Source organism: Molossus molossus, unplaced genomic scaffold (genome assembly GCF_014108415.1).
Source record: "Molossus molossus isolate mMolMol1 unplaced genomic scaffold, mMolMol1.p scaffold_m16_p_1, whole genome shotgun sequence".
Classification (NCBI taxonomy): domain Eukaryota; kingdom Metazoa; phylum Chordata; class Mammalia; order Chiroptera; family Molossidae; genus Molossus; species Molossus molossus.
The window spans coordinates 247,744,653-247,770,096 of NW_023425344.1; the positions used below are offsets into that span (position 1 = coordinate 247,744,653).

General features: G+C 44.7%; 1 protein-coding gene across 2 annotated transcripts; it reads left to right on the forward strand.

Annotated features, from left to right (window-relative positions):
* The first annotated feature begins 119 nt into the window (after positions 1-119).
* CCNK (cyclin K) lies at positions 120-24,990 on the forward strand. 2 transcript variants are annotated; one of them, XM_036245566.1, is made up of 12 exons: positions 9,361-9,510; positions 11,486-11,688; positions 12,830-13,078; positions 13,823-13,904; positions 15,401-15,532; positions 17,538-17,643; positions 18,109-18,166; positions 18,942-19,111; positions 19,439-19,713; positions 20,403-20,436; positions 23,432-23,503; positions 23,915-24,990. In XM_036245566.1, the coding sequence occupies exons 3-12, from the start codon at positions 12,882-12,884 to the stop codon at positions 24,538-24,540; spliced, it is 1,752 nt and encodes a 583-aa protein (XP_036101459.1). In that variant the 5' UTR covers positions 9,361-9,510; positions 11,486-11,688; positions 12,830-12,881; the 3' UTR covers positions 24,541-24,990. The 2 variants fall into 2 exon arrangements, with proteins under 2 accessions (XP_036101469.1, XP_036101459.1); XM_036245576.1 differs by lacking the exons at positions 9,361-9,510; positions 11,486-11,688 and adding an exon at positions 120-201.
* Positions 24,991-25,444: the final 454 nt, after the last annotated feature.

The window sequence follows — 25,444 nt, forward strand, 5'->3', positions numbered from 1 at the left end:
TCCTACTGCGGGGAGGAGTCGGAAAAGGCTGGCTGCTCTTTCCTCCGTTGAGAGCTTTGCTTTCTTCTGATTGGCTAACAGGTGCCTCCGTATTTTTCATCGCCGACGCAGCGTGATGACGTAGTTCCCCGACATCCCGTGTCCAAGATGGCCGCAGTCGGCAAGGAGAGACGTCGCTGAGGGGCTTGCCTAAGGCGAGGGGTGAGTGGCCGACGGACCGCGGGCGGCGCCACCCACCTCCCGCGTACCTAAAGGTCAGAGTAGGATATGGCCAACTGCCTCCATCCGCTGGTGAAGTCTCTCTTCCCGGATTCCGCCTCCCTCCGCTACCCCCGGTGCAGATCGAAGTTAGCGGACGATGGAGGGGCTGCGGAACGGGCTTCGGGAGAGAGTTTTAGGGCGTAAGAGCAGAGGAGAATGGGCCACGGGGACCCTAGAACGGGTAGCGGTCCTGGCCGAGCGGGGCGGCTAGGGTCTGGGGACTTTCCGGTAGGTGGGGAGAAGGGGCACGGGTCTTCACCCACGCGCGCGTGTTGCAGCCTGAGACTACCCACATCTTCCCAAGTACTTCAGTGTCCCCGTCCCGACTGGGTTCGGCCTGAGACTTCGGTGTCGTTTCCCCTTTGGGCGCTCCCACTCTGGAGTCCGAAGAGGGGTGAGGAAAAGGCACTTCCGCGATTAGATCCATTCTCGCCCAAACGTCGTTCTCACTGACCCTCTCCTGGGTCGGGTTGGTGTGTTACGGAAGGAATTGCTCTTTAGGGAGTTGAGGCGTTGGTTAAGAGGTTCTCGGAAAGCTCTTCGAGCATTATTAGCGCAAAACACGGCCGGATACAACGCTTCCCAAATTTGGGTTGCCAGTTAAATGGAGCTTTCGCTAAATCCATCTGAAGTTAGGAACGCCATCTGAGGGCAGTTCCTTGAGGGTAGCTTTTTGTGTGTTTACCGTAAGCCTGATAATGTTTGTGCATCTCGCTCTAAATCACTTTTTAGAGATGTCTAGCCCCGTGCCTTGCAGCTGTAGGCGCTCATTAAAGGTTTGTATGAATGGTGTGGAAGGCAGGCTCCACCAGGAGTGTTGTGTCCCCATCACCTAGAACACTGCCTGACATGTAGTGAGCTCTCTGTATGGCTGAGTGCAGAATGGATGGATGATTGCAGTAGTGGTGTTGATAGACGTTTTGGTTAAAATCGTTTGTGTTCTTAGGATGCTTGCCTATTAAGTAATGTTGACTGTAAGTGAAGTAATTACCCAGGACTGTTTTCTTTTTCCCAGAGTGACTACCACAGGCGTCTAATTTTAGGGTTTTATTTTCTTTTGCCTCATGTTGATTGTATGTATTTTGAAAACATTAGTTTATTTCTGCATGGGTTTGTTTAACATTTATTTCATTTTGAAAACGTAATTTGCTCTAGTAAGCAATAAAGAAACATTCTAGCCCTGGCCGGTTAGGCTCAGCGGTTAGTCTATCTGAGGATCCAAGAATATTGGGTTCAATTCCCGGTCAAGGCCATGTACCTGGGAGGTTGCAGGTTCATTCCCCAGCTCAGAGCGTTATGGGAGGCAACCAGCCCATGTGTCTCTCTCTCCCTTCCTCCCTCCCTTCCACGCTCTCTAAATATCAATGGATATAATCCTCTGGTGAGGATTAACAAAAAAAAGAAACATTCTAATCACTGAGTTCTTACATTATAAATGCCATTTTTAAAAATTGAATATCATAAAGAAAAAAAATGGTCCTAGTTTTGGCCTACAAAATGAACTACAGTCATGCGCCACATAATGATGACAGTTGGGTCAAAGATGGACCACATATATAAAGGTGGCCCCCATAAGATTATAAAATTCCCATTGGTAGTGACACTGTAGCTTTTGTAATGTCATAGTGGTGCAAGGTGTTATTCATGGTTTTGTGGTGATGCTAGTGTAAGCAAACCTGCGCTGCCTGTCCTATGAAAGTATAGCAGTACAATTATATACAGTACATAATACTTGCTAATGATAATGACAGTGTTACTGGTTTATGTATTTACTATTGTGGGGGCTAAAAAAATCAATACTTTTCCTTCCACCTTCCAAGTGCTTATAGCTGGGTCAGTAATCAAATTAACAGAGACTGATTAGATTAACAGGAGAAAATCAAATTTTTAATACATGCATGTGGGAAATGCGCTCACACAGGCATGAATATTCCAAAGACTAGGAGGCAGCATTGGTATATAAAACATTTTGGACAAAGGAGAAAAGGAGGGGATGGGATATTAGATTTCAGAAGTGAGAATGGACAATTTATAGGTAGTTGAGGAAGAGCTGAACATACGTGACAGGCAGGAAAATTCTTGCTAGGTGACTCAGAAACAATGGGACATGGGGTATCTAGCTAACAGACTGCTGCGTGAAGCTCTCTTATTTATCATTCTCAATTCAAATTAGGGTAAGGCAGTAATTGAGATTCCTTCCTGAAGCAAGTTCTTCTGTCTGAATCTCTTGGGCAGGAAAGGGGGAAGACACAGGAGTTGTTCTTTCTTAAGTCTTGTTTCTTTTTTTTTATTTATTTTTATTTTTATTTTTATTTTTTATCCTTACTCGAGGATATTTTTCCATTTTTTGTACAGATAGAGTGGGAGGGAGAGAGAGGAAGGGAGAGAGAGAGAGAAACATCGACGTGAAGGGACACATCGAGTGGCTGCCACCCGCACGACCAACCAGGGCCGGGGACAAACTGCAACCGAAGTACATGCCCTTAGCGGGGACCGAACCCGGGTCTCTCTGGACCGCAGGCCGACGCTCTAACCGCTGAGCCAAACTGGCCAGGGCTTAAGTCTTGTTTCTTAATAACCAGCTTAAAATCAATATCCCAAAAAGGCAGCTTCAATGTGACAAAACTTTGGTTTCTTTCACTGTACTATGCTTTTTATCATTATTTTAGAATGTACTCTTTCTAGTAAAAAATGAAATGTGCTGTGTTATGTTGGCAGCAGCTTCCTACATCTCATGTTTACTTCGTCTCTTGATTGAATCATTTTTCCTTCAAAGTGCTATTAATGATAGAAAATTGGAGTCTGGCCCTGGCTGGTTTGGCTCAGCGGTTAGAGCATCGGTCTGCGGTCCTGAGAGACCCGGGTTCGGTTCCCGCTAAGGGCGCATGCCTCAGTTGCAGTTTGTCCCCGGCCCTGGTCGGTCGTGCTGGTGGCGGCCACTCGGTGTGTTCCTTTCACGTCGATGTTTCTCTCTCTCTCTCTCTTCCTCTCTCTCCCTCCCACTCTACCTGAACAAAAAATGGAAAGGTGTCCCCAGGTGAGAATAAAAAATAAAAAAAAAGTGGAGTCTGATAAATGTCTTTTTTGCAGAGCAATTAGATGGTCCTCGGGTACTAGAACTTGTTGATACTATATTTTAGAATCTTTTTGGGGGAGCAAAAAGAGTTTGTGAGTGTGGAAATGGTGGATTGAGTCCCTCAAACAGCAGAACTTCAGTTTTTTTTAAAAAGCTGGTGACACAAATGATGTTCCTTTTGTTACAAGTTAGATTGGTGCTGGATGGAGGTGAGTCCATTTAGATTTCCTTAGGACACTGAACATAATCTTATCCTAGCCTAGTCAACACAGTTAAATGTACTTGAGATGGGGTCTAATTAGATGGACATCCATTCAAATTGCCAATGAAGGGAGTTAGAGATAAGCTACAGGTCTCTGGTCTTGCTCTTACTCTGATGAGCACTTTTTTTTTTTTTTAAATCCTCACCCGAGGACATTTTTCCTTTTTTGTTCAGATAGAGTGGGAGGGAGAGAGAGATTGGAGAGAGAGAGAGACATCGATGTGAAAGGGACACCTCGAGTGGCTGCCACCCGCACGACCAACCAGGACCGGGGACAAACTGCAACCGAGGTACATGCCCTTAGCAGGAACCGAACCTGGGTCTCTCGGGACCGCAGGCTGACAATCTAACCGCTGAGCCAAACTGGCCAGGGCATGAGCACTTTTTTATTACCAACTTTAAATATACAAGAGGCATGCTTCTCAGATTAATAAACACACTCAAAACCTGAAATTAGCTGGCATGTTAGATGACTCTCAGGATTCAGAGTTCTTAAAAGTTAAAATAATAGGCCCAAACTAACAAGATACAGATTTACCAGGAATGATTACATTTACAAAAACCCAGTTTTCCATGTTTGAGCTGAGGAAGGTCTAACTTGACAAAATTGGTTCTTGACAAAACATTTACAGAAGCAAAGTAGTGTCCACTTTGTGAAAAGGCAGTATCTTAGTCTAATGACAAACTGTGGCTGTACCATTTACTAGTGGTGTGAATTAGGCAAGTTGCTTCATGTGTCATTAGCTTCATTTTCTCAGTGATACATTGTGAGGATAAGAAAACATAGCTTGAAGGCATGCTGCAACTCAATAGCCACTCAGTGGACATGTTGAATATTAGTGACTGCCCACCGCGTGTACTACACCAATCATATAAAAAGGACTGTTTTCCATTTTGAATGCTAATATTGGGGGGGGGTGAGTCTTGAAAAACTAAAAATTATGTTGAGAAAATGAGATATTTGTTTGCCCTGGAGAAGAGAAAGGGACGTAAAAATTGTCTTCACATATTTGAAAGGCAATCAGTAGTTAAGGGAAAGGTGGTTTCAAGGAGCTAAGTGGGAGCTACAGAGAGTTGTTGAAAGGTAGCTTTCATTCACTCATTCTTCTGTGCCATCTGTGTACCAGATCTAGGGGACGAACAGAACAGATCAAGTGAACAGAACAGATCAAAATCAATGTAAAATTAATACACGAATTACTGTGAACACCAGTTATTGATACTCAGCAGTGCCATAGGCTACTTTATAAACTGTTAAGGTCCCATTAATGAAAGTGGCCAAATGAAAGTGAGTGACCAAATATTACTGTTTAGAAGGAATTTCTGTACTCTGAAAAATCAAGTAGTGACCTTTACTATTGTTTCCAACTTGTAAGTATCCATAATTCTAAATGCTTAAAAATGAATTTAATCATTCATCATGTAAAATGAAGTATCTAAGGCACATTCTTGAAAGATGATGCTAAAGTGCCTTGACATGCTGCTTGTTTATGGAGAGATTTTTACTTTGTGGAGCTCATAAATCTCTCAGTAATTTCACAGTAAATCTCTCAGTAATCATAAACTGCTAATGAGAAAATTTATGGCTTTAGGGTTTTGTGAAAAAATAATTGTAGAGTAATAGGAAATGGAGTTATAGAACTGAGACAAGAACTTTTTCAGGGGGATGGATGATGTAGAGAACTATTTCGATTCTATGTACATTTATTTTCACTGCACTTCATGTATTATTCATTCTGCCCTAGACTCTACAGGCACCTACACTAAATTACTAACATGGGGTTTGGTCATTGACAGCGAGGTAAAATAGGCTGGAGTATATTTGTGGTTTGTCCACTTGTGACTAGGATACTGGGATTCTTTTTCATCCCTGTTTGATTTGATCCCTGCTGGTTTTTTCCTAACCCTTCTCTGCACTCTGCCCTCTCCTCTCTGCAGATTTCTTGGCACTCTGCTTCCCAAAGAAAATGGAGACTCTTATGAGCAGCTTCCTCGGTCTTTTTCTTCCCTTCTGTCTCAGAGAAAGAGCTTCCTTTCTAAGGTTATCTTTTTCACTATGCTTTTTTTACCCCCTTGGCCAGTGAACCCCTCAGTGGCTTGTTCAGCCTCCTCTAGTGGCTCATTCCCTTTTGGCTACACACATCTTTTATTCTGCTTTATGCTGAAAAAAGAATACCTTGTTTCACAGCCCATTCATTCCTTAGCACCCCTTGTAGTCTTCCTTCTGCCCCACTGCACGTCCGAAAGGGTTCTACTTACATATGTGTAAGTATTTGGTTTATTAAGATACAATTCACATACTATACAGATTAGCCCTTTAAAGCATACAAGCCAGTGGTTTTTAGTATATTCACGTTGTGTGAGCATCACTACAATTAATTTTTTGTGTCTCTAATAACGAATCACCAATTCTAGTAACCTTTCCTTAATTCCTTGTCCTTGAATTTTTCTTTAGGATTTGTCACTATTACCTGCACCTGTGGCTTAAAGCTGATACCCCTAGTTTCTTATGCAATTAAGGGTGCAATTTTTTATTTCCACCTTTTTTTTAAACTATGCCTTATGTTTCTCTCCTTTGATAATTCTTTCTGCTTCCTCAAGTTCTTCAGAGTTCTGTCCCCAGGCCTCTTCTTTTTCAGTCACCATCTCTCCTCCATCTGTCATCATGACTTTAGTTGTCAATTCTTTGTAGGTGAATCCCAAGTAGATAATGTTCTTTCCAAATTTCAGCAAGCCTATTTATCTGTCTGATGGATATTTCCACACAAATGTCTTACAAGTTCATCAAATCTGATTTTTATAGAACCAAATTATATTTCTCCCCCATCAAAACCAACACTTTCTCTTCCCCATTTTCCTTTTCAGTATTATCATTACCCTTCTCTGTCAGTCAAGCAAACATGAAATCATCTCTCCCACTACCATGGTAGGGAGACAGGCCCTCATTGGGCATTACTGGAACAGCTACTCTAGTCTTCAAACTGGTCTTCCTTCTGCAGATCTCTATAAACATTTCTCCTCATCATTCTTTCTCCCCTTTATGTGCTTTTTTATTTTTCATGGCACCTACCACTTTCCGACAGATATTAACATACTTGTTTCTCTTTGTCTCTGCCACTAGATATTTCCAGTAGGACAAAGACCTTGCCCCTCTTGTTCCCTGCTATGTCATTGAGGCCTGGCTTATAGTGAATACTTAGTTAACATTTGAATAAATAAGCATTGTGTATGAGAACAGTTAGGTTAATGTATCTTAGAGATTCCCAACTAGTGTACCATGAACAAATTACAGATATGCTGAGATATTGATTCCCTCGGCCATTTGGCCAGTTGCCTTCTGTCGTACAAGAGCATGCATAAAATGCTCATTGCTGTTAATTCATCAAAAAACAGAAATATTTCAAATGTCCATCCCCAGTAGAATGGACAGGTAAATTTTCCACTCATAGAATAGAACACTTACTGTACAACAGAGTTTCTCAACTTCAGCACACTTGGCATTTTGGACCACCAGTTAATTTCTTGTTGTGGGGGGTTATTCTGTGCATTGTAGAATATTCAGCAGTATTCCTGACCTCTACCTCCTAGATGCCAATAGCAGACCCCCAGAAATGACAACCAAAAATGTCTCCTGACATTTCTAGCTGTTCCCTGGAGGGGGCATATTTGCCCCGGTTGAAAACCACTGCTATACAGTCATGAGAACGAATGGATATCACTTTATGCAACAAGGATGAGCCCCACAGACATAATATTGAGCAAAGGAAACCAACTGTAAAAGAATGATACTGACCCTGGCTGGTTTGGCTCAGTGGTTGGAGCATCGGCCCGAGAACCAAAGAGTCTGATGTTTGATTCCCAGTCAAGGGCATGTACCTGGGCTGCAGGTTCTATCCCCCACTCTGGTCCGGGTGCAGGAGACAACCAATCCATGTGTCTCTCTCACATAGATATTTCTGAGAGTCTCTCTTCCTCCCTCCCTCCCACTCTATCTGAAAAATCAATGGAAAAATATCCTCGAGTGAGGATTATAAAATGATAAGAAGAAGAATAAAAAATAAAAGAGTGATACTGTGTCATTCTGAAACTAATACCGCAGCCTAAGAATAAGACATTCCCCCTTTGTAATCGCAATATTATTATTATCCCTAAGAAAATTAACAGTGATTCCCTCAATATCCTCTAATATACAGTCCATTTAATTTAATTGCTCAAAATTTCTTTTATAGCTATTTTTTTTAACCAGGATTCAGTTAAGGTTCACACAATGAATTTGATTGTTATGCCTCTTTAGTTGTTTTAAATGTAGAACTGTTCCTTCCAATTTTTGTGTTTTTTTATGACATTGACTTTTTTGAAAAAAACTAGGTCAGTTGTCTTGTAGAATGTCGCATTTTCTGCACGTGACTAATAGTTTCCTTTTTGTGCCATTGAACTTCTTCTCCCCCCAGTGTTTACTCTAAGCTGTGTCAAAAGGCTTAGTGGGATTTAGGTTAAGCTGTTTGGGGGTAAGAATACTATGTAGTTGAGTGCTGTTTACTTTATATTGCATCACATCAAGAACTCTTGGATTGTTGGTATTTTTTTTTTTTTAATCCTCACCTGAGGACACCTTTGCATTTATCTTCAGATAGAGCGGGATGGTGAAAGAGAGGCATAGATGTGAGAGACATAGCGACTGGTTGCCACCCACACGACCCCAGCTGGGGCCGGGGATGAACTGCAACTGAGGTACATGCCCTTAGCGGGAACCTAACCCGGGCTGAGCCAAACCAGCCAAGGCAAGAACTCATAGATTGTTTATTCACTCTTTTACCATCAATCATAGTCACTTTTCTTTTCAGTATTCAAATTCCCGGAATTTGTCCAATGGAAGTCCGACATGCTGGCTGCTGTGTCTTTGATAAGCTTCCGTCGTGCGGGCTGGCTCCTACCCCAAACTGGGAAGGAGACCTGATTCTCTCAGGGAATCATGGTTTTGAAAACGAAGATTTGGGCCCTGGCTGGTTTGGTTCAGTGGTTAGAGCATTGGCCCACCGACCAGAGAGTCCCGGGTTCAGTTCCCGCTAAGGACATGTACCTTGGTTGCAGTTTGTCCCCCACCTCGGTTGGGGTCGTGTGGGTGGCCAACCACTCCATGTGTCTCTTTCATGTGAATGTTTCTCTATCTTCCTCCCTCTCTCCCTCCCGCTCTATCTGAAGATAAATGCAAAAAAATGTTCTTGAGTGAGGATAGAAAAATTTTAAAAAATTTTTTTTTTTTTTTTAAAAACTAAGATTTGGGCACTGGGTGTATCCCTGATTATAGATCCTTCTAGGTACCTGAAGTGGACAGAGCTGGGAGGGGTGTGTGTGTGTGAATATATACATACATATATATATAAAACCATCCCTTATTTTTATATTTTCCAATTAAAATGTAAAATTACAGGTTTTTCCTAATTTTTTATTGTATGCATATGTATATTTATTTCCTTTACACTGAAAATCATAAACATTAACGTCTATGCATTTGCATTATCCTACATTGTACAAAAAAAGTGGTTTGACAGTTACAGTATTAATGCTACTAATAACAGTACATTACTGAAGAAGTTTAAGGTTTCTTTGCAGTTCTTTTTGTTTTTAGAATATAGTGCACTCAGGATGGAACAAGATCAGAAATTACTCATAAAGATTTTCTGTGGTTATGTTGCTTGTTTTTGTACACTGGGTTTGAGTTTTAAGATTTGTTGTTTTTTTCTTTTTAGTGAAGTTCGTGAATATATTAAATACATGATTCAAAAGTCTATTACAAAAGGATTTAGGAGCCAAATTGAAAGAGCTCCTAGCAGTGGCCATAACTGGAACAGTTTGAGCAACAAAATACTGATAATATTGGATTATAACTCAAAGAATACAATAAATACCAGTGAGTCCTTACTAATACAAATGAATGATTTTATAAATGAAAAAGGAACAAATCTTTCTTACAAAAGAATTCCAAATAATGTTGAAGGGAGGAATGAACTAGAAAATCACCATTGGAGCACCACAGTAGTGGTGGTTGTAGGCAAGCTCCGGGGGTGAATGCTAAAAGAAATGGGCAAAACTGGAACTTTGGACAGTATTTTGCATTGCAAAAAATTTCCTCCAAAATGATTGTTAATCACCATGGTGGTTTTAACATGTCCACACATTCTCTGCTACTTCTCCATCCAGGAGGTGAGGCTTCATTCCTTTACTCTTGAGTATGGGCTGGACCTCATGACTCACTTCTCAGGAATAGAAAAAAGAAAAGAGAAAATAATGACTTATACTGAGACATCTGGCAGGACACGTCTTAACCAAATGCTTGGTTGCAGTTTGTCCCCCACTGCAGTATGAAGTCATTCTTTTATCTATGCCCTGGTATAATGTGATGGGAAGGGCACTTCACCTCTGTCGTTTTTCCTCAAAACTCCAAGTTAACATCCGCAGTATGAAGTCATTCTTTTATCTCTGTGCCCTTGTATAATGTGATGGGAAGGGCACTTCACTCTGTCGTTTTTCCTCAAAACTCCAAGTCTGTTCATGAGCAAACATCAGTTAAACCTAAATCAAAGACATTTTAACCTGCCTAGTACTTTTCAAAACTGGTGAAGTCATGGAAGACAAGGAAAGACTGAGAAATTGCTAGATATTAGAAGATGCTAAGGAAATATTAATACTCTAATGTTATATATTATCCTGGTATGGATCCTGGAACAAAAGGATTTTTGGAAAAACTCAAATTTGTGTCAAGGTTATAGTTTATTTAATAATGTACCAAAATTGCCCTGGCCGGTTTGGCTCAGCGGTTAGAGCGTCGGCCTGCGGTCCGGAGAGACCCGGGTTCGGTTCCCGCTAAGGGCATGTACCTCGGTTGCAGTTTGTCCCCGGCCCTGGTTGGTCATGCGGGTGGCAGCCACTCGATGTGTCCCTTCACGTCGATGTTTCTCTCTCTCTCTCTTCCTCTCTCTCCCTCCCACTGTATCTGTACAAAAATTGGAAAAATGTCCTCAGGTGAGGATAAAAAAATAAAAAATAAATAATGTACCAAAATTGATTTCTTAGTTTTGATCAATGTACTATACTTATATAAGATGTTACAGTTAATGGAAGCTGGGTGAAAAGTATACAAAAATTCTCTGTATTAAGTTTATAATTTTTCTGTAAACCTACAATTATTTTAATTCTCACCCTCAGATACTTTTTTTCCATTTATCTTCAGATAGAATGAGAGGGAGAGATAGTAGGGAGGGAGAGAGGTTGGGAGGGGGAGAGACAGAGAGACAGACATCGACGTGAGAGAGACACATCTGTTGGTTGCCTCCCGTATGACCCTGACCAGGGCCAGGGACCAAACCACAACCGAGGTAAATGCCCTTGACCGGAATCAAACCGAAGACTCTTTGTTCTGCAGGCTGACGCTCTAACCGCTGAGCCAAACCGGCCAGGGCTCTACAGTTATTTTAAAATAAGGTTTTTTGTTTTTGTTTTTCGAGTCAAAGCTATAGAAAAAGATACACTCAGAGAAGTCTTGCTCCTAGTGTTTTCGTTTTGTTCTTCCCCAAACCTTATTGGTAACTGTTATTTTATTAGTTTAAAGAAGAGAGATCCCTATTCTTATTTCCCCTCCTCTGTTACCTAGAGATATACTAACATACTGTGCATGCTCTCCTGCCCCTGGCTGATCCTAGAACTGTCTCCATCTTTCTCCATCGTTTTAATGGCTGCATGGTACGCCATTGTGTTAATGTGCCATCTTTTATTCAGCCAATACCCTATTGATGGACATTTGGGTTGTTTATAGTTTTGCTATTATAAATAGCACTTTGGTGAACAATTTGTGCATGTATTGTTTCATATTTGTTATGGATTTTCAGGGTTGATTCCTGGAAGTGGGCGTGCTGAAGCAGAGAGGTGATGAGTGTGGTTTTCTTAGGTATTGCCAGACTCCCTCTGTAAGAGTTGTCCGGGCTGTGCCCCCACTGGCAGTCCGAGATCACCTGCTTCTCCTTGGCCTTGCCAGCAGCGTATATTGTGAAACTTTTGGTTGATATTGTGAAATTTTTTGCTGATCCGACAGGTGAGAGATGATATTTTAAGACATCTAACTGAACTCCTCATTTATGTACTGAGGCTTTAGTTAACCAGTCTCCCCACCCCAAACCATTGCCCTGTTTAGCCACACACAAAGGTCTAAGTTCACAAGATTACTTTTCTGCGGGTGCTTAATTCTTCCTGTTGAAGGAAATAATCAGATTCTCTTTAGAGCTCTCAAGTGAGGGGAGGAGAGCACACAGCCTGCCATGTCAGCTTCCTCAGAGTTAGGCTTCCAGATGAACCGAAGGCCCTGGCCCAGGGCCTGGCCACCAAACTGCTATTTTCTTGCAAACCAGATTAACGTGGGTCTAGCACCTCTGTTAGAACTCTTTGCTACTCTATTCTCTGATCCAACTACAGTGACCGCATCTGAGTGTCCTTTTTTGTTTTCTTTTCTCAACATGGAGCTTTTAGAGAATCTCTTTATTCTGAATAAATGAGAAGTAGATGAGAAAGCAAAAAAAATTTAAAGGAACTGCTTCCTTCCCTTGTAGACTACCTCCCTCCACCTGCTCCCCTCAAATCCTGCACCCACACTTGATCATATATTGCTCAGTTAGTGACTTGTGCAGAAGTGAATTCATCCAGTCTGGCTTTTTTATGTGAAAGTGCCTAAGAGAAATCGTGTAAACGAAAGAGAAAACTTGACTGGATGGGAGAGATGGATAATTTTGGAGCATGAATCTTTTTAGGGGGTTAGGACAGGCCTGGGTTTACTGAAGAATGGACTCTAGACCAGCATGGGGCAACTGGGCCAGTGGAGAAGGCAGGCAGGAAGGTGAGATGGAATTCTCTCCATTTCAAACTGCCGTGAAATCTGAGGGTTGTCGTACGGGGGCCTCTTAGAGCACAGGTGTTCCTCAGTATCTGCGTGGGATTGCTTCAGGACTTGCCAAAAGCCATGGATGTTCAGGTTTCTTATTATATGGACTAGAACAATGCATATGAATGTGTTAAATTGGCTTTGGAGGTAAGTCTGGCTTCTAACTGCCAATCAATACCGTTTCTGTGGGAAGTGTCAATCCGAAATCAGGTCCAGTCTGTAATTGTAGATTGTTTATAGTGATTAGGATTGCTTCACGTGGGGTATCTCTTTTCAACTTTGCTTCTTCTCTTTCTCTTAGGATTCTTACATTTTCAGAGAATCTTTTGAAAAGAACAAGTTTACTTCAATAAATGAAGGAGAATAAAGAAAATTCAAGCCCTTCAGTAACCTCAGCAAACCTGGACCACACAAAACCATGTTGGTACTGGGATAAGAAAGACTTGGCTCATACACCCTCTCAACTAGAAGGACTTGATCCAGCCACTGAGGCCCGGTACCGCCGAGAGGGGGCTCGGTTCATTTTCGATGTGGGCACACGTTTGGGACTGTATCCTTATCTCTTTGGAATCGGTTATAGATAGGCTCCCCACCACCACCGAGAATTAAATTAGATACTGTTGATAAAATATGTAGTGGTATCTCTGTACTAAAATAGCTGTTGAATATCTTTGTTATCTAAATGTTATGTTTCTGACTTGCTTGGCTCTCCACAAGTTTTCTGTTTCCTGTTTTTCGTTTAAATTTGTAGACTTGGCCATTGAGCAAGTGGCACCAGCAGGAAAACAGCACCCAGGGATCACAGCTGAAGTGTTCTTTTTTTTTTTTTTTTTATCCTCACCTGAGGATATTTTTCCATTTTTTTGTACAGATAGAGTGGGAGGGAGAGAGAGAGAGAAACATCGACGTGAAGGGACACATCGAGTGGCTGCCACCCGCACGACCAACCAGGGCCGGGGACAAACTGCAACCGAAGTACATGCCCTTAGCGGGAACCGAACCCGGGTCTCTCTGGACCGCAGGCCGATGCTCTAACCGCTGAGCCAAACTGTCCAGGGCACAGCTGAAGTGTTCTTAAAGGATGGTGAAGCCCGGCCTTGTCAACAGCGGCAGCTTCACCTTGCTAAGTCTCGTACCAGAAATCTGATACCATGGTTTCCTTCCACCTGCTTTGCCACTGACATTGTTTGCATTGCTACTGGTTTTCTTACTAGTGTTTGTCTTTGGTTTTTCCACATTTAACTAAGAGTGGCCTATAGAAATGTTTGGCTAAAGTCCTTAACCAGAGCAACAGACACTATGATACCCTGGCAACTGGAATAATTTATTTTCATCGCTTCTATATGTTTCATTCCTTCAAGCAGTTCCCAAGATATGTAAGTATTTTAATTTTATTGTAATTCTCCATCACATGTAATTATTTCCACATACTTTAGTAGACTAAATTTCCAGAAAGTATTTATTTTTACATACTACATGTTATGTATGAACAAAATCAAGTTTGAACTTTGGGGTATTATTTATCTGCTTATTTATTTATTTATTTATTTATTTATTTTTAATTAACCATGTTCAAATCTTTTTTTGTTTAGGCTGATATGGACCATAGTCATATTGCACTTTGTAGGAAAGTTTACTTCCCTGTTACCTTTGCCAAGATAAATTTGGGCTTATAATTTAACCCAACAAAGGCCAAGAGGAATAGAAATTCTTAGGCCATATTGCTCATTCTTCAGTTACTTAAACATGCACGATGTCTTCTGCTCTGTGGGAGCCCGAGACAGGGAGCCTGCTCGGCAGCTTTTAGTCCCGGGTAGACGGCATGATGTACGGAACACACGTAGAGAAGGGCCGTAGGAGAGGTGCAGAAGGAAGGCTGCAGCCTTCGAGGGAGAAAAGTACACCTCGGAGAGGTCAGGGAATGTGCTAGGGAAGAAGCGCCAGCAGTGAGGTAAGCCCTGGCTGTAAGCGGGCTTCCATGCGCTGAGATGCGACAGAGCAGTAGTCCGCAGACACTGGCATGACAGACATGGAGGAAGTGTGTAGTAAGTGTCAGCCTGCTCAGGAGGTTCGTTTGGCAGAAGTGGAACGGGGTGGGATGTGCATGGTGGAAAGTAGACTGGGTCCAACTCTCGTGAGCATTGAATTCCAGGCTCAGGCATTTGACTTGAGCAGGTAAACTGAAGCGGTTGAACAGCTGCATAAAGATGGCAGAATTAGACTTAAGAAGTCAGTCCGTTGGGGTTCTTTCTTTTATTAAGGTTTTACTTAATTTTGTACACAAGTTCTAGAGGAAGAAGACTGTGTCAGAGTTAGCATTGTACCCCTAGCACAGTCTCCAACATCTAATGGTCAGGATTCTATGGAGGGTCAGACATGCAAGAGAGATGGGAGTAGGCAGAGGTAGAACAGTGAGACCACCTCAGTGATGTGGGAGCTGGACTAGGGTCTGGGCGGCCTGAGGGGAAGGACAGACAGCTAGCTGGGCACTGGCGCAGAGGTGATGGGATCCACGAGACACCTGGTTGGTCACGGTCTTCTGTAGCAGATCCCACTGTTCAGGGAGTCATGTGTACGACAGCAATATAAAAAGAAAACGTGTGTCTGTGGCTTTTTCCCCTTCTGGCATCTACTTTGTTTACATAACATGTTCTTCAGAAAATTAAATTTAAAATAAAATTTGTGGAGCCAACTTGGGAGTGTGTATGTGAAATTTCCTTTGAGCTCTTAGGGTATCTTAGTCCTTGTGAATGAGAAGGGGAAGGTAGGAGAATGAGGGGGACCAGTTTGTTGTGAAGGGCAAAAGTCCATGCTTGTGTCCCTGCGTGAGCTTTGATAATAGTATCTCAGGAACTTTTCTCCTTTTTTTTAGGTAACAGGAGCTTGTTGTCTCTTTCTGGCTGGGAAAGTAGAAGAAACGCCCAAAAAATGTAAAGATATCATCAAGACAGCTCGTAGTTTATTAAATGATGTACAATTTGGTCAGTTTGGAGATGACCCAAAGGTAAGAATCATAACTTCCTGCCTTTAAATCTTGATTACTTGTGGTAGCATTAAGATAGAGGTCCTTGGCCCTGGCCGGTTTGGCTCAGCGGTTAGAGCATCGGCCTGTGATCCAGAGAGACCCAGGTTTGGTTTCCGCTAAGGGCATGTTTGTCCCCCGCCCTGGTTGGGTTGTGCGGGTGGCAGCCAATCGATGTGTCCCTTTCACGTCGATGTTTTTCTCTCTCTCTCTCTCCCCCTCCCGCTCTATCTGAACCAAAAAAAAAAAGAAAAAAATATCCTCGGGTGAGGAAAAAAAAACGATAGAGGTCCTTGCCCAGCCAGTGTGGCTCAGTGGTTGAGCATTGACCCATGCACCAAGAGTCACTGGTTCAGTTTGCAGTCAGGGCACCTGCCCAGGTTGTGGACCAAATCCCCAGTGGGGGGCATGCAGGAGGCAGCCAATCAATGTTCTCTTTCATTGATGTTTCTCTCTCTCCCTCCCCTTCCTTTCTCTCTAAAATAAGTAAAGGGAAAAAAAAATAGACGTCCTTGCTCAGTCACTGTGTCTCAGTGGATTGAGCATCGTCCCACGGACTGAGATGTCCCAGTTCAGTTCCTGGTCAGGGCACATGCATGGGTTAGGAGCTCGATCCCCAGTAGGTGGCATGCAGGAGGCAGCTGATCAGTATATCTCTCACATAGATGTTTCTCTCTCTCTCTCTCTCTCCCCCTCCCCCCTCCCTCTCTCTCTCCTTCCCTTCCTGTCTCTAAAAAAATCAATTAAAAAAAATGTTATATATATATATTTTAAAAAAAGGTAGAGGTCCCAGTGTTGGCAGTGGTTGTGGCTCCTGTATCTGCCACCTGTGCAGAAGATACTTTTCCTTCTGTAAGAGAGGAGGGAAAATGATGTAGCTATGCTTAGGTAGCACTTGCTTATGTGCACAGTGATGTTCTGAGCACTTTAAGGGTGATAGCACATTCAATGGATATGAGCAATATCCTGTCATGGCCATCTGTGCTCCTGGACTCAGGTGCATTGTGGCTTCTTTGGTTCAGGGGTGACGGCAGCCTTCTGGGTAGATGGAAAGTGCCAGTGCTCTATGTACGTGTACACGTACTGTGTATCTTTTGCTTCCCAAGAATGGTGGAAGGTATCTGTATTTGCAGCTATTTTCATACACCCAGAGATGGATGTTGGTTATACTGCCCATCCAGTCTTTTCCCCACAGCCCAGGCTCATGTCAGGCGATGATGGTCAAATAATTACATATATGCTTTTGTTATGTTCTAAAAGGACCACTTTCAGCCCTGGCCAGTTTGGCTCAGCGGTTAGAGCGTCGGCCTGCAGTCTGGAGAGACCCGGGTTCGGTTCCCGCTAAGGGCACGTACTTCGGTTGCAGTTTGTCCCCGGTCCTGGTTGGTCGTGCAGGTGGCAGCCACTCGATGTGTCCCTTCACGTCGATGTTTCTCTCTCTCTCCCTCCCACTCTATCTGTAAAAAAATAATAATAATAATAAAAGGACCACTTTCAGAGACCAATAACTTTTTTTTATCCTCACCTGAGGACATTTTTGCATTTATCTTCAGATAGAGCTGGAGGGAGAGAGGAAGAGAGAGAGAGAAACACTTCGACCGGTTGCCACCCACATGACCCCAACAGGGGCGGGGGACAAATTGCAACCAAAGTACATGCCCTTAGCAGGGGAAGTAAACCTGGGACTCTCTGGTCCGCGAGCCGACACTGTAACTGCTGAGCAAAACCGGCCAGGACAAGACCAATAACATTTCTAAGAAGCTTTATTTCTAGTTTTTTAAAAAAATTAGCTCTGGTCGTTGCATCTTATTTTTAGTCCTTTTCAGAATTTATCATTGTGCCTGAGTGGGAGAGAGGAAAAAATGAACAAAAAAATAGTTATTAAAATATAACTTGAAAAAAAAATAAATAGGAAAGCTTGCTTTTTAACTGCCGTTTTAGACCTGTGATTAAAATTACACCTCAGCCTTTGCTATTTTATTTTTAGGAAGAAGTGATGGTTCTGGAGAGAATCCTACTACAGACTATAAAGTTTGATTTACAGGTAGAACATCCGTACCAGTTCCTACTCAAGTATGCAAAACAACTCAAAGGTAAGAAAAAGTTATTAAAATAACTTTTTATTCTGAAACCAAGTCTTTATAATCCTTTGATGACCCTGAGATTATGCTTCTCAAAAGAGGAAGCCAAAAATTCGGTGTATCAAGTCCCTGGGCCATATTGTGGCTGTTACCACTGCTTCCTTTTTTGTATAAACCGACCTGTCATCCAGTTGCCTAGTGGTATGAGACAGGAAAATGAGTCAGAATTGTTTAAATAGCCCAAACAATCTGCCTTGGAGCCAGGTTTTCCATAAACGGCGGCTCTTCGCGTAGGGCACGTGGAGAGAGCAGAGGTGGGGCTTGGACCCTCGCTTGTCCTCGTCTCCGGGTGCAAGCTCTTTGCTCGGCAGTGAGATGGCGCCGAGGGAGCGCTGGGCTTCATTACCTGCTTGTTCCTTCTAGTGCTGCTCTTTTCTTCTGTTCCTGCTCATTTATCTTGCCCTCTCCCCTTCCTAGGTGATAAAAACAAAATTCAGAAGTTGGTTCAAATGGCATGGACATTTGTAAATGACAGGTGCGTGTGTTCAAATGTTTTAATTACAGTGTTTTTAACAAACTATAGAAGTGATACCTGAAAGTATACTCTTTAATTCTAGTGTTTTTAAATATGCAGGGACTTTAGAGGTCACTGTATCCAAACCCCTTACTTTCTATCAAGGACACTGACTTGACCCAGCTTGAAGAGTCAGTGAGTGGTAGAGCTGAGGCTGAAATCCAGGTCGCCTGGTCCCGGTAGAGGAATGCCCTGCCATGTCACGTGCTGCAGGATGCAGAAATCTTACCACCAGTTTGAAACATGAGTCCAAAACAATACACCAGAGAGTTTTGACAATTAAATACTTAGAACCCATTTGGTTCTGCAAAACCAAAACCACGTGTTGTAATGGTTAGAGCCTTCGTGTTCTGGAGCCCAGGGATCTAATAAGGAACAAAGTGACTGAGTGGAGTTGTTGTCATTTGAGGAAACATATGAGTGGCTAGGATTTCAACAGTTCGAAGAACATAAATCATTTTCATTTGTTTTTTCATGGCATGGCAGTTTTTTAATATGCAGGAATTCTTCTGATTCTTCAAGTAACAAATCATCAACTGGTTAATGTAACTTATTTTTACACTTTTAGAAGACTTGAAATTTGCTTCTCTTATATATGTATAATACTTTATTTGATCACGTTTAGAGAAAAATAAGCAAATCAACATTTAGATGCAGCATCTGATCGTCATGCATTGAGTTAATCACAAGTGTTTTTACATCCAAGTCAAGTCACCTCTTTTTCTTGTTGAACTAGTCTCTGCACGACCTTGTCACTGCAGTGGGAACCAGAGATCATAGCAGTGGCAGTAATGTATCTCGCGGGGCGTTTGTGCAAATTTGAAATACAAGAATGGACCTCCAAACCCCTGTATCGGAGATGGTGGGAGCAGTTTGTGCAAGATGTCCCTGTGGATGTTCTGGAAGGTACTGGGCATGCCAGGCATTCTGTGAGGGTGCTACATGTTTCAGTGATGCTACCCTGGGAACACAAGTCCCAGGAATGGATTTTTCAATAGGCCCATGTAAACTATTCTTCAGAAGCATCTCGGATTAAATTCTCAAATGCAATGTTTACCTTGTCCAAGCATCTAGTTTTGGTGACCTGAAAATACCTACCAGTGCTGTGCACAGCAGAGACAGGGTGAATTTCAAGTATGATACCAAAGGGAAGTGCGTTGCTTTTTCTCCTCTAGGTAAAATTTTATTTAAAATATCAATTTATGATAAATGTAATTGTCACCTGTCATTTAGATATCTGCCACCAAATCTTGGACCTTTACTCACAAGGAAAACAACAGATGCCCCATCACACGCCCCACCAGCTGCATCAGCCCCCATCACTCAACCCAACACCACCAGTGCCACCAGTGCCACCGTCACAGTCTGCTCAAGGCTCTGAACCGCCGCAGCCCCAGCAGAAGGACCCACAGCCATCAGCCCAGCCGCCACCGCCGCCACAGCAAGCCCAGCAGCCCAAGAAACCATCCCCACAGCCGAGTCCTCCCCGCCAGGTGAAGCGAGCCACGGTGAGTGGCCAGATTGGCACTGGGCATGGCTAGCTTTCCAGGTGGCAGTGCCCCACCTGAGCACGTTCCTATTTCTGAGGGATTGCACAGATCACCAAAAGCAGGGGGTGATGCGCCTGACCTCTCTATCGGACTCCATGTCCATGAGGAGCCTGGAAACTTCTGTGGTCAGAGGAGAGGCTCTGTCCTCCTCCGGCTGCTGCCACCTGGGTCATCTCCAACAGGGCCTCGAAACCTGCCAGGGTGTCATTTCTGCATCTGAATCCTGCTGGGATGGGTGTCTGCTGGTCCCTCTGGCTCTGTAGTGTTCAGATCTTTAAGTGACGGTATTTGTAGATGTTTCTCCCCATAGTAGCAGCCTGGCCAGTGGGGAGGGTATTTGATGTTACACAGCCCCCAGAGGAAGCCATACAGGATAAACGTGTCAGCAAACTCCACTCATCAAATTTAGGGCAGTGTGCTGGAGGGCCTGAGAATCAGTGCTGTTCGGAACTGAGACAAGCTAGTGTTTCTGTGTGATTTGGAAAGGGGAACGGGGAAGGAAGCAGAAATGGTGCTCTGCAGCTTTGCCCTGCGAGCAGAGCAATGTGGTGGTGTGGCCACATCGTCACTGTGATTGTGTGCCTAGATCATGTGTCTCTCTCTGTTCACAGGGTCTGGATTAACGGTTGTGTTTTCTTTTGTAACAGGTTGTTTCTCCCAAAGAAGAGAACAAAGCAGCAGGTAATTTCCAATTCTGTTTTTTGGTTTTATATGTCTCCTTATCACAACTTTAAATTCTTAGTCAACATTGTTTCTTTTCAGATTAGATTGGCCTTAAAATTTAACCTTAGAGCCCATCACAAACTTGATCCCATCTGCAAGAAAAAAAGTTCACTGTCTTCTCTGTTTATCCCCTGACTCTCTGATTATATTCTGATAAAAGATATCAATAACAATGTACTGAGTGACATATATAAAATGAAAACATGAATGTAGGAGACCTGTTGCAGTATATTTATTGTGAGATGAGTGAAGTGCACCACAGCAAAGACGCGAGTGAAGGGCCCTGGGTGTCCCTGTCCTGAACACCGGCAGCAGGATGGTGTGGAGAAAGGACTGCGTGGGGGGTGGGGTGTCGCCCAGAGAACCAGCGCTCAGCCAGCCCTGCTGCTTTTGCATGCTAGGCCTCTTTCAGGCTCCTTTTGTAGCAGAGCCCAAAGTTGGTTCATTTGTGTTTGTGTTGGAAGCAAACAGAAAGAGTGAGCAAAATCTGAAAGATGGCAGAAGAGAAAATGAGAAGTGTGTGTTTGTGTCATTGGCCCTGCTGTACTGAGCTCTTTGGGGGCACAGACCATGTTTACTCGTCTCTGTTTCTCTGTTGCTTAGTTCCACAGTAGGACCGAAGTGAATTATTTATTGAACTGTGGAGATCTTCAAGTTACAGTAAAGCTACATTTTTCTCAGGATCTTTGGGGGGATGATGAGTTCAGTACAGCTAAAAATGTTAGCTCCGAATGAGCAAAACCAGGGTGAGACCCAGAAGAGTGGGAGCGCTCTTGCCACATGGATACCCAGTCGTCCTGAGCTGATGTGCAGAACCTGTCAGAGAGCTGGGACAGCCCGTGGCAACCTGGAGAAGGGCTAGCTCTGAGCGGTAGAGCCTTTAGGTGGAAGGAGGCAGGTGAGCAAAGCAATTGGGAGTGAGTGGAGAGAGGAGTCTCACTGGGACAGGAAGAGCTGGAAGGGCATCGCTTTTGATAGGACTGAAATGTGATTGGAAGCAGATACAGGGCCTACCTACGGAGGAACAGAGATTTTGCATAGGCAGTGGGAGCCATGGGAGGTTTTATAGCCGGAGCATGGCAAAGTCTGAATTCATTTTAGAAAGTTTCCTGGCAGCAGTAATGGCACCTGATGGCTGGGAAAGAGAGGAGCTTGCCAGCATCTGAGTGAGACCTGGTGAGGATAGAGTCAGAGCGGTGGCCATGGTGCCAGGAAGGGGGCAGGGTCAGACACGCCCTGAAGGTGATCTGGACTGGGCGGTGCAGTACATGCAACTAGCTACAGGGGATTATTGACCATGTGGCAGACTCAAATAGCCATGTGCCCTCAGAGCAAAATATACACTAGATTTCTGCGAGTTACTGAGAAAAAAGAATGTAGCCCTGGCCAGTGGCTCGGTTGTTTGGAGCGTCATCCCACAAACCAAAAGGCTATGGGTTCGATTTTCTGTAGGGGTGCGTACGGGAGGCAACCGATCTATGTTTCTCTCTCACATCAATATTTCTCTCAAAAAGAAAAAAGTAAAAAGAATGTAAAATTATCTTCATTTTTATGTTGATTATACATTGAAATGTCAGGTTAAATATTAAAAATACTTTTACTCTTCTAAACATGGCTACTAGAAAACTTAAAATTACATGTGTGGCTATTTTTAAATTTGTGTTGGAGAACTTGAGCTGGCTGGCTGCAGGAGGGCGGCGGGAGGCAGCGCCTGCGGTGAGGGTGCCGCTTGCGAGACGGAGGAGGAGGTTGCCGCGAGGTGCTGGCGGCTGGGTCTAGGGATGAGGCTCGAGTCACGGCCTTGGCTTTGGAGGATAGAGAGGAGATGGAGGATAGAGAGGAGATAGAGGCGTTGATCCGTCCCCCTGGAGAGAGGGTATTTGGCCTCCGAGGAAGGTGATGTAGAGAGAGGTGTCCCCTGACACCTTGAATCCGGCCTGTGCTGGAAGCAGAGGAGACCAGGAAAGGGGTCAGCAGCGCCAGGGCAGGGGCAGCTGTGCTGTGCAAGCCCAGATAAAGGGAGTTTCGGAAGAAAGGGCCAAAACACACAAACAAAAAGATGGAGTTCTTTTTTAGTCCTGTGTGCACACTCTACCTATGTAAACAGAAGCTCTTGGACTTGGTGTGGCCTGTCTGGGTGATAGCATCGTCACTGTGGGTGCTGGTCACGTGCAGGGCTGACCCTGAAGGGCGGGCTACTTCTCAACAAGTAGCCCCAACGTCTCAGCGTTAAGGTCACTCACCTCCAGTTCTCTGCTGGTGCCCGTTAGCGTGCCTCTTGTCGGGCCGCCAACTGAGCCAGTGTTGGTGAGAGAAGTAAACTGGAGATGCACCTAAATAAGAGTGAAAAGGTGACAGTTCCCTGGGAGCTCTCGGGCCTTTGTCTGTGTTGTGTGTGGCAGTGGGCACTCCAGCAGGTCACAGCCAGGCGTGAGGTGTTTCTCCGCTGCCTTCAGGTCTTCGCGAGGTCTTCATTATGGAAAGGGGGATATAGGGTTAGTTTTCTTTTTGGGGGGATAGGAGGGTGGAGAGCAAAGGATTGTATTTGTTTTGTTCTTTTGCACGGATTATACATAAGGATTTATTTTATTGTTTTTTAAAGATTTTTTTAAGCTGATTTTTAAAGAGAGAGGGAGAAACATCGATGTGAAACATTCATCGGCTACCTCCTGCCCACCCCCTACCAGGGATTGAGCTCGAAACCTGGGCATGTGCCCAGACCAGGAGTTGAACTGGCAGCCCTTCAGTTCATGGGGTGACGCCCAATCAACTGAGCCACACCAGCCAGGGCTTGATGTAGCTGAGGCAGACATTCCTCAAGTTCCCTTAAAACTTTGTTCTTATCTGTTCTTTTCTCCAAAGAAATTCCTGAACGGTCCGTTTTGTTTTTGCTGTGACATGTTTATTCACATGAAGAGGTACGAGTGCTTCTGAACCTATTTTTTCTTTGTAGAACCACCACCACCTAAAATCCCCAAAACTGAGACCACTCACCCTCCATTGCCTCCGGCCCACCCGCCGCCAGGTCAGTGCCTGACTAGAGCCGAGGGGGGCCTGCTTTCCCCGTCTTTCTGGGGGGCAGGCTTGGGGAGCCCTGGGGCAGTTTATGGCAGGGAGACTTGGTAGCCGGAATGTTAAGGCAGTAGTGACCAAGGAGCTTATAAGACTTTCTCACAAACCAGGTATTTTGAGGATGTTGTAAATTCTAAGTATATGTGAATGAATGGTCATATACAGAAATACATACAGAACTACCCAGGAAAAGTGGGTTTAGAGTCAATTTTAGGAAAACAGCCCTGCCAGTGTGTAAACATCTGTCCGCATCTGGGCAGGACGCTGTAATGGGGTAGGGCGTTGGGGGTCTGAGTGGAGCTCCTGCCCCTGGAACTATGGGAGGCAGCCCAGGGCTGGGCACTGACTCATCTCTCTGCTGCAGACCGGAAGCCGCCCCTCTCGGCTGCCTTAGGCGAGGCTGAACCGCCAGGCCCTGTGGATGCCAGTGACCTCCCCAAAGTCCAGATTCCTCCTCCAGCCCACCCGGCCCCTGTGCACCAGCCACCACCGTTGCCACACCGGCCACCACCACCACCACCCTCGAGCTACATAACCGGGATGTCCACCACCAGCTCGTACATGTCTGGAGAGGGCTACCAGAGCCTGCAGTCCATGATGAAGACCGAGGGCCCCTCCTACAGCACCCTGCCCCCGGCCTACGGCCCCCCAGCTCACCTGCCCTACCACCCCCACGTCTATCCCCCGAACCCACCCCCACCACCAGTGCCCCCTCCCCCAGCCTCCTTCCCCCCACCCGCCATCCCACCCCCCACTCCTGGCTACCCTCCACCTCCACCCACCTACAACCCCAACTTCCCTCCTCCACCCCCACGCCTGCCCCCAACCCACGCCGTCCCACCTCACCCTCCTCCAGGCCTGGGCCTGCCCCCAGCTAGCTATCCACCTCCATCTGTCCCCCCTGGAGGACAGCCACCTGTACCCCCACCCATCCCCCCACCTGGCATGCCTCCAGTCGGGGGGCTGGGGCGCGCAGCCTGGATGAGATAACCTGACGCCTTTCTCCCCCCTTTGTTGTTTTAACAAAAGTTTTTTAACGAACTTGAAGAGTAGTTGAAGTGAGTAAGGAGCAGGGTCCCTTGTGTGATGCTAGACAGTTGCAGGATGGGAAGACGGAGCAGGCCCGTGAGCTGAGACAGGCGGGCCCCGGACCCGATGGGGCACGCCCACTGCCGCCTGCGTGCAGGTGTCAGCCGAGCGCACGCGGCCTGGGTGACTGTGTACTAGTGAAAATCTTAACCAGCCACATTGGCTCAAGAGTAGCTTTCATAAGGAGTGAACTTCCTCAGTGCCTACTTTTCCTGGACACCCAGTTTTACCTAGTCCGGTCCCCCCAAGTCAGGCTGTCAGCGTCACTTCCATTCTGTGTTCTCCCAACACCCAGAAGAACCACTTTTTTGATTTAGAGAGATTTACATCTTTGTATTAAAGTTATTTTGAAGGGGTTGCCTGGTTGGATGGCTTGTCTTTCTTTCTCCTCCAGGAAGAAGGGAGGATTGTACTTGGAAAGTAATGTATGTTTACATCGATCTGCAAATTCCTGTACAGAGATATATTTTTTAAGTGTGAATGTAACAACGTACTGTGAATTCCATCTTGGTTACTAACGAGACTCCAGTCAGTTGTCCAAATAAAGCAGTTCTGAGACTTGTCTGTCCTGGTGGGCTTGGAGCCTGCAGCAGCCCCTGGGCATGACCCCCTCTGGCCACCAGGCTCCACCCACGCCTCCTGGCAGTGCCCTCATGGCCAGCCTCTAATCCAGCGTGGAGCTGCTGCATGTACCTGCATGGACGGGTGCCCAGGTTAGATGGTTTGAGTCAGAAATCCTCCCGTTTCTGGCCTGTGACCAGGCAGAGGCCCCTGGAGGAGCAGTCCGTGGTCTGCACCACCCACA

Excerpts from the sequence above, each read along its gene's own strand:
- CCNK (XM_036245576.1), top strand. The coding sequence starts at position 12,882 with ATGAAGGAGAATAAAGAAAATTCAAGCCCTTCAGTAACCTCAGCAAAC. Across the intron at positions 13,079-13,822 it reads GTGGGCACACGTTTGGGACT|ACACTATGATACCCTGGCAA; the intron begins GTATCCTTATCT and ends CCAGAGCAACAG. Across the intron at positions 19,714-20,402 it reads GCCAGGTGAAGCGAGCCACG|GTTGTTTCTCCCAAAGAAGA; the intron begins GTGAGTGGCCAG and ends CTTTTGTAACAG.